At 48.2% G+C, this 9,210-nt stretch overlaps 1 protein-coding gene and 1 long non-coding RNA gene across 2 annotated transcripts in view; both read left to right on the forward strand.

Moving 5' to 3' along the window:
* LOC103751527 (carcinoembryonic antigen-related cell adhesion molecule 1-like) overlaps nucleotides 1–6,629 on the forward strand; it is an 11,177-nt gene extending 4,548 nt beyond the window's left edge. Inside the window, 4 exon segments of the mRNA XM_008855021.2 lie at nucleotides 4,022–4,136; nucleotides 4,138–4,308; nucleotides 4,809–5,056; nucleotides 6,337–6,629. Of these exon segments, the coding sequence (XP_008853243.2) occupies nucleotides 4,022–4,136; nucleotides 4,138–4,308; nucleotides 4,809–5,056; nucleotides 6,337–6,629 (827 nt within the window).
* A 1,515-nt stretch (nucleotides 6,630–8,144) lies between these two features.
* The window catches only part of LOC115067927, a 7,681-nt gene continuing 6,615 nt past the window's right edge, over nucleotides 8,145–9,210 (forward strand). The window contains exon 1 of the long non-coding RNA XR_003847286.1: nucleotides 8,145–8,533. This is a non-coding gene — a long non-coding RNA (uncharacterized LOC115067927). The remainder of the gene's footprint in view (nucleotides 8,534–9,210) is intronic.

A 9,210-nucleotide genomic window follows, 5' to 3' on the forward strand; every position in this document is an offset into this window, starting at 1 on the left:
ATTTGTTGTCAATTTGGTATTTTAACAGTTTTTTGTGGTACTATAGGGTGCTTTACTTATAAAATCATGTTGTCTGTACACAGAATAGTTTTCCTTCTTTCTCAGAACTTTAAGTGGCTGCTTATTTGCTTTCTTAGTTTTTCTATACAGAATGTCCAGTACTGCATTGAGAAGTGGCCTTGTGTTCTTCCTGGTCCTAGGGTGAAAGTGTTCAAAGTTTTATCACTAAGCATCAGGTGACCTTTGAGATGTTCACATGTGGCCTTTGCTGTGCTCAGGTAGTTCCCTCTATTCCTAAGAAGCTCCGTCTTTTGTTGAAACCGTGACTACTTCCCTATGGAGAGTTCTTTCACTGTGACATTTAGCCCGCAGGTCAGGAAATGAAAGTCCTCCTAGACTGAGAAATCCTTTAAGTCGGAAGTCTCCAGCTCTAAGTCCACAGCACTTGTCTGTGGTGCCTTTGTTCCCCCGTAAATGACCTAACCAAATATAAATGCCTAGCTGTTTTATGTAAATCTTCCCTGGCCCCAGACATGGGCAGGCCCCCAAGCCAGCTTTCCTTGATACACACGGAAGTGGATGTGAAGAGATGGATCTGATGTTTAAGAAAGCCAAAACAGTTCTAGAAAAGGTCATATGGAAATTAGGATCTCATGATCAAGGTGCTAGACACACGAGCTAGGAAGAAGTTCCAGGTGTGTGTCTTACAGAGATGTACAGATAGGGGTCATCCTGGGTGACCTGGGGTCAGAAGAAGATGCATCCCTCTGCTTAGAGACCATCAGTTAAACCTCTGCAGAGGGCCAGGACCACCCTCTGGGCCACTCACACAGCTCACTGTGGCCCTGAGGACCGGCTGAGATCTCTGAGTGAGGTCTGTGGTCTGTCCCTGCCCCACTCTTAGTCCTTCTCTGTTTATCCACAGGACAAGTGACACAGCCCTCCAGGCATGCCACCACCACCACCATCACAATTAGAGGGCAGGATTTTGTGATCTGACCTGCCTTTCAGATAACTCTGGAATCTAGAATCTTCAATGACAAGAGCCTGCAGTTTCCAGCGAGGATGATGCTGTCCTAGAACAGCCAGCTCAGCACAGACCCTGTTATAAGGGAGGATGCTGGGGACTATTGGTGTGAGGTCTTCAATTCAGTCTGTTCCAGGAGTGACACCCTCAGGCTGACTGTGAGGTTTTCATGCCCCTCCTATGATTTAAATGCTAAATCATTTTTTTCTCCTTATAAGCAATGGCCCTGATTCGCTTCATAAATCTGCTGTGAACAATCAATGAAATCAGGTGGAAAATCTTTGTGTCAGGACTCGGGTTACTCAATAAATGTCCAAAAGCACAGACGGACATTGTCTTTATGTTGGCCTAAGGCCCCATTCAGTGTCTCACCCTCTGGGTCTCAGATGTGTCCTGAATGCTGTGGAGATGAGCGGTATTTTCCCTGGGTGAGCCGCGATCACATGCGGGGCAGGTGGGACCCCATGATCTACTCTGGGAGTCAACAGTTCTCACTCTCCTTAGCAAGAGGTGTGGGGGCTCCTGCACTCTGACTTGAGCTAAGACTGATGCCACTACAGATTGCAGATGCTTCAGACTGTGTACCCGCCCCCATGACCTTAGTAGAGGGGGAGAAAGGTTTAGAGAGCCCAGCTATCAAGCTGAGGCCCTGGAATGAAACGCATTCCTGAATGGAGGGGCAGCCTTGAGCAAGGTTCCCACCCATGGCTACAGACCACTGCCACATCAGCCTGCCTGGCTTGGAGACATCTCCCTAAAGGGCCGTGTATGGATCAGGGACAGGAGGTTTCCATGGGGGAGGGACACCTGGGGATGAGACCTTATGAGAGACAGCTACTGAGGGGACAAGTTCATGCCTGCTTTGTGTTTCCACATCACCCTGGAAAGATGCCCCCAGGTATATCTACAATAGGGGACACAGGCCCAGGGCGAGACACATTAGGGTGAACTCTGAATTGCAGAACACGCTCACAGTCCATCCCTAGAGATGCCTCCCTCCTGTACCAGCAATGCAGCAATCATGCTGGGCATGGTGGCACACACCTTTAGTCCCAGCACTCGGGAGGCAGAGGCAGGAGGATCAGTGTGAGTTTGAGGCCAGCTTGGTTCGCATAGCAAGTTCAAGGCCAGCTGGGGTTACAGGGAGACCCTGACTCAAAAATATTAAAAAACAAAACAAAATAGAAAAACCTCCACAGTGTCCCTGGAACAGCCAGCTCAGGGACCTCTGTGAGAGTATAGACGGGGCTTGGGTTTGGGGTTCAGAAAGGGCAGGGCCTACAAGGAGAGTGTGGCCTTCTAACCAAAGGCACAAAGCAAGGTGGGGACAGCGGGGAACTGGGTCCAGATGCCCTGGGGGAAGGAACTCTTCCCAACACAGCACATCTTTGCAGCAGCTGCACAGGCTGAGAATTCCTGGAACAAGCTGATGGTGCCCCCACTGCCCACCTCGCACCAGGGCATGGAACCTGAAGTCTGTTCTGGGGGCATCAGAGCGTGAGTATTCAGCCACTTTACCTGGACCCTTCCCCCTCCCCAATGACCTGACCCCTGGCCTTGTTCCTGTCCAGGCCAGGCCATGTCACCACACTCTCCAAGTGAGGTTCGCCTTGTGGCCTGGTGACTTCCCAGGAGCTCCACCCAGAGCCCCTCTGAGGACTGGGGTTGGGGCAGCAGGAGCAGCTGTGTTTGTCTCAGGGATGACGAGGGTCACATGGGCTCAAGGAGGAGGGTGTGCGCCCTCTAGTGGACGCTTCCTGCCTGAAGAACAAAGTGAGCAGGGGAGAGGACACAGGGGGGGCTGGCCTTGGACAAAGGACATCTTCAGGTGATGGAACAGAAGATTGCAGAGGCAGGGGAAGAGGGGTCGTGGGGAAGGATGGGGGAAGCAGGGTGAGAGGAGACTCCGTGGGAGGCTGGGGGGCGGTGCACAGTAGGGCTTGAATCGCTCCATGTAGAAGTGGGCGTGGTCATTCTTGTGGACCTGGCTTCATGGTAGAGCTGGTGGGTATTAGATCTCTGTGAGAATTTCCATGCGGGGAGTGAAGTGGTTGGTGTTAAGGACTCTGGAGACAGGAGAAAGACTGTCCCCCAGCTCCAGCGGCCAGAGCGCACAGTTTCTGTTTGTATGTGTGTGTTTCCTGGCTTTTGTTACCTCTTTTCTGTAAGTTGTTTTTAAAAATCTTTCTTTCTGGTGCTGGAGAGATGGCTCAGTGGTTAAGAACACTGACTCTTCTTGCAGAAGACCCAGGTTCGAATCCCAGCACCCACATGGCAGCTAACAACTGTCCATAACTCCAGTTCCAGGGGATCTGACAGCCTCTTCTGTCTTCTGCAGACATTGCATGACATGGGTGCACTTACCTACATGCAGGCAATACACACATACAAATAAAAATAATAAACAAAATATTTAAAATTTTTTTTTTATATTTTATGTGTGAAAATGTTATACCTGCATGTATGTAAGTGCACTCATGTTGTATAATGCCTTTGGAGGACAGAAGAAGGCATCGGATTCCCTGGAACTGGAGTTTTGAACAGTTGTTAGCTGCCATATGGGTGTTGGAAATTCAACCTGGATCCTCTGTAAGAGCAGTGAGTGCTTTTAATCACTGAGCCATCTCTCCAGTCCCTTTTCTGTAAGTTGTAGCACTTCTGTGAGCATGACAGAGACAGACTGAATTTTGTCCAAATCTGTGCAAGGCAGATGAAACCAGCATGTAGTCATTTCTGTTTACTTCAGCCTGCTGCAAGGCCAGCACCAGCCTTGGGTCATAACACGAGCTGGGGATCTGGGAGAACATGTGGAACAATCAAGGCCTCTAGCACCCTCCAGTCCACAGCAACAGACACCGTGCAACCCATCTGTCCCTGTGGATGCTCACCTGCCACCCATGGATCCCGAGTCAGGACTCCAGGTTCAGCTGCATCCCAGCTGTCCTCATCCTGCTGAGCCCTACTGTTACCCACCAGAGATCGTGGATCTGCCAGACCATCCTTTGTTACCCAAGCCTAATATCACAAGCAACAGCTCCAATCCCATGGAGGATGAGGACTCTGTAGCATTAACCTGTGAACCTGGGACTCAAAACACGACCTACCTGCAGGATAAATGGTCAGAGTCTCTCAGATGGTGACAGGCTGGAGCTGTCCGAGGGCAGCAAGAATCCCACTTTATTCAGTGTCATGAGGAATGAAACAGGACCCTATGAATGCGGAACCTGGAACACAGTGAGTGCCAACCACAGTGACCCAGTCACCCTGAATGTTACCTATGAGTCACCTCTATTCCTTCATGGCTACAACTACTTAAATACACAGGGCTAGAGCCAGGCTGCTCAGTCCTTCTTGGGTTCATAACACAGACTCAACACATGGACACCTTACCTGGCTATAGCATCCTTTACTGGCTCAAGTACATCAAGCCAGGGCTAGCCTTAAGCCAAGAATAGGACGGAGGGCCCTCTTTTCCCTGGAAAAGCACAGCATTATCACCTGTGATGGAGAAACAGGGAAGAACTCAGAGTCAAAGAACACATAATGGATTGTGTGTGTGTGTGTGTGTGTGTGTGTGTGTGTGTGTGTGTGTGTGTTGTGCTAGTGATGAAACAGGACCTTGTGCATGTTAGGTAAATGCTGTCCCATCTACAGCCCTGGTTGGGACCTATTTAATTGAGGTGGTAACACAGTTCAGAGAGATGCTACAGGCTTCTACAGATGAGAATCTTCACTGTTCCTCTAATGATACCACATGTGTTGTTACTCTGTTTGTTCCAAGCGACCCAGGTGTCCTCATCACACCCCTTTCAACTCAGTTCCACTCAGGGACAAACATCAACCTCTCCTGCCACATCCCCTCTAACCCACCTGTACAGTGTTCTTGGCTTATCAATGGGAAGCCCCAGGCATCCTCGCAAGAGTTCTTTATCACCAACATCACTACTAATAGTGGATCCTATACCTGCCTCATCTGTAACTCTTCCACTGACCTCAACAGGTCCGCAGTCAAGAAAATTACAGTCCTTGGTAAGTAAGTGTATTCCTAAAATATCAACCCCAAGGTTTGTTGTAGACTTTTGGTTTTCTGGAAAGATGTGGACGATGTTAACTCTGTGCCCTCTCCTGAGCATCCTTCCCCATCCCTGAGTTTCCTCATCCTCTTCTTGATCTCTGACTTCTCCTGGCTGACCAGGGATCCAGACTGAAAAGTGAGGAGTGGTTCTCACAGGTCTTCAAAGCCTGAGGTAATAGGAGGGACTTTTCTGGGGGAGGGCGATCTTTAAGTTTAAGTAGATTTCTCTCTGACACAAAACCACACCCTCCTGATTCATCCACTTCTTTTTAATACCTCCATGTCTTAAAAGGAGCACAAGGCTACAAATAAGTGGAGAAAACCCCACACAGACGGGGGACAGGCAGCTCACAATGTGTCCCTAACGCTGCTCCTGTCTCGTTAGGGAACTGGCTCTGCTCTGACTCCATTCGGGTGGGGATGGGAGAAAGGAGAATGTGTCTGGGAGGCCTGTCCAGAATCAGGATAAAACACATCCCTGAATGACACCATAGCTTCTGGTTCAAGGAAGTGGGAAAAATGAAGCCTGGGATAGACGCCTCTGAGCTGAGTCCTGGCTCTGAAGACTCAGCCGTGTGAACTGTGGGCACCAGCTTAAGGCGTACCAAAACCAGTGAGGGGCGCTCACTTGCAGAACAGGAGCTTCGCTGTGGAACCCTATGGGGGTGGGAAAGGAAGCGCCAGTAGCCTGTATTTGGGGGTGGAGGGATAAGAGCGTGGGCTTTTATTAACACTGTGCACAGTCCCCTCTCCAAATCTCTTTTAATGAGATCTTTCATCCACACATAGGAGGTAAAAGTACTCTTCAAAGTTCTTTACTTTGGAATTTCTCCCAATCCTAAGGTTGGGACCTTAATATCTTAAGATATTTGACCATCTTAATTCCATGACAAATTATTTATAAAAACAAAATATCCTCTCTTTCAATGTAAAGCTACCACATTATAGAGGGGACAGATAATTCATATCACAGAAAATACTAGCAAGAGTTGGCACAAAATATTTCATCTGATGAGGAGATGCTCAGCTCATTACCTGAGAAGCAGTTTCTGGTATGGAATCTATAGAGACCATCAATGTAATTGGGGAGACCTGGTCAGAGGGAAGTACATTTCTCTTCCTCAAAATCATTCTCTAAATCCAGACCTTTCAGAGGGTCAGGATCACCTTATATCTCATACCATGGGCTTCAAACATTGACTGAGATCCCTGAGGTAGGACTATTCCTCTTCAGCCCCCACAAAGCCAGTGACAAAACCCTCCATACAAGCCACCAACACCACAGTCACCAAACAGGATTCCACGAACCTGACCTGCCTCTCAGATGACACTACAGCCCCTGTCCGGTGGATCTTCAATGTCCAGAGTCTGAGGCTCACAGAGAGGATGAAGCTGTCCCAGATCAATAGAAGGCTCATCATAGACCCCATCATGAAGGAAGATGCTGGGGACTATCAGTGTGAGGTTGCCAACCTGGTCTCTCCCAGCAAGAGTGATGCCTTCAGGCTGGCTGTGATCTGTGAGTGACCCTCAGCCCTTCACACAACACCTTCGAACATTTGACTGTTGAGGCTAGATAAAGACACAGTGAGGACAGAGAATCCCTCAGAACCTGGAGAGCACGTGTTTAGAACCAGATGCTGCTTTACCTTGTTACCGTCTTGTTTCTGATCATAAAGTCCTGAGCCTCAGTTTCCTCATATGTAGAGTCATATTACCAGCCTGTATCATAAGGATGTTCTGAGGCTGTTTATTTTATTAATTGGCTTAAAACCCTCAGCACAGGGTCCTGTGCAGAATCAATGTTTAACCACTGCAATCTGCACATAATCTATTATGAATTTGGTTTTTAGCAGTTAAGTGGAGCAGAACAAGGGGGATTTCGTTCTGTCACTTGCCAGTTCTGTGAGTTTTGTTGGCTTAAAAATTTTGATTAATATTTTTATTGTTTTTTTGAGAGCTTTATACAATACATTTTGATCATATTCCCCGCTTCCCCCAACTCCTCCCAGATCCACCTCCACCTTCCCGCCCACCCAACTTCTTTCCCACTCAAGTCCAATTTGTGTTGCCCAAACACTCTTGGCAGTAGGTTCATCCCCTGGAGTACGGTCAACCTACCAGTGGCCACACCCTTAAAAACTTGATTCTTCCTCTCCCAAGCAGCTATCATATGCAAATAGCTCCTAATCTAGAGGTGGGACTTCATGCCCAACTCCCTAGTCCATGCTGAGGTTTGGTCTGGCTTGAGTTTGAGCAGGTCTTGTGCATGCTGTCACAATTGCTGTGACTTCTTATGTGTAACTACCCTGCTCTCTGGAAAACACTGTTTCCTTGCAATTATCCACCACCTCTCCCTCTTACAATCTCTCAGCTCCCTCTTCCATGAAGATTCCTGAACCTTGGAGAGAGGGGTGCGATATAGGTGTCCATTTAGGGCAGAGCATTGTGCACTCTCATTCTCCACACACTGACCAGCTGTGGGCCTCTATAAGAGCCTTCTACTGCAAGAAGACGCTTCTTTGATGAGGACTGAGACATGCACTGATCTATAGGTAGAGCAATAAGTCATTAGAAGTCATTTTACTATTGTTTCATTTAGTAGAATATTTCTAGCATATTCTCCCTGTAACATTCATGCCACAATTATACTATTAGACATATTTTGCCAAGCCAGACTGTTGGGAGCCAAAAGGCCAGAAGAAAAACATCTTTATGGCAGCTTTATGGTTTCCTACAAATCTTTATGGCCTTGAGAAAAGACAGTCTTAATGGTTTTCTGTAAGTTTCTATAAGATAATACCTGGTTGAGGAATGTGGGAAAACAACTTGTGACCCAGGTCAAGTCAGCCTTGAGAAATATTTACTACCGATGCTAGTCCTGGGAAAATAACAGTTAGCAGATGTTCCTTTAGGATAAGAAATGCCCCTTGAATAACCCTCCCTAGCTATAGCATCCAACAACACCAATTAGTGTCTGCCCAGCACTTTCCTTCTCCTCACCTCCCCCCCCTTTTCCACTACCAGTATATATGTCTGCTGCTTTCAAATAAAATTTTGGAGCTTGATCAGAACACTGTCTTGCTCTCTTTCTTCGTGTTCCTTGTTTGTCATTCCTTCTAGGACCCCCACTGGTTGCGCCACTGTAGAAGTGTCCTGTGGGTCGGGACATTCCTGGCGCCCAACGTGGGCACGAGCCCAGCTTGAGAGAAGAGCGGGGAGATCCAGAAGGAACGTCGGTTCCTCCAACTGGCCTGCGCAGGCAACCCCCTCAATCGCCACAGTCCACCGCTGTGAGACAGATCGGTCTCAGGATCGCCACAGTCCACCACTGTGAGACAGATCATTCTCGGGATCGCCACGGTCGACCGCCGTGAGACAGATCATTCTCGGGATCGCCACGGTCGACCGCCGTGAGACAGATCGCATTGGTAAGATGAACAGACGCATTACACACAAACAAGCATTCGGTATCAGTCCCTTTGAAGGTAGGGACCCCAGTCTCTGACAAGATCTGCCAGCCTGCTTTGAGTAGGAGGAGCGGTGTATTGTTCCTCCTAAGCCATCCACCAGAGACCTACGGTTACAACAAGGCGACCGGGTCTCTCGGATGTGTGTCAGCACAAATACTGACCGGCGAAGCTCATGCAGGGGCTATATTTAAGAGGCATGGGCAATACTTCTAGCTCCCAGGAACAGTTTGTTCAGGGGCTCAAGGAGTCTCTCAGAGCACGAGGTATTAAGGTCTCAAGAAAAAGATTTAAACAGTTTTTTATTTTCATCCATGACACCTGCCCCTGCCAAAGAATGGGATAGAGTGGGAGATGCATTAAAAGATTATTATCAGACATTTGGGCCAGAAAAGGTCCCTGTGACTACTTTCTCCTATTGGAATTTAATTCACGATATCCTTAAAGCCCATCCCTTGGATCCAGATATTCAAGAAATTATTAAAACTAGTGAAAAGGCTCTTAAAAATAATACTCCACCAGTCACAAATGAAGCACAGGCAGTTATTCCTCCTGGATTCTTAACACAAATACAAAACGCAGCTCTCAGAGGCTGGCGGCACCTCCCCCCAAAGGGGCCCGCCACCTCCTCTCTGGCA

The sequence above is a fragment of the Nannospalax galili genome, unplaced genomic scaffold, assembly GCF_000622305.1.
Source record: "Nannospalax galili isolate Female #2095 unplaced genomic scaffold, S.galili_v1.0 scaffold1687, whole genome shotgun sequence".
Classification (NCBI taxonomy): Eukaryota; Metazoa; Chordata; class Mammalia; order Rodentia; family Spalacidae; genus Nannospalax; species Nannospalax galili.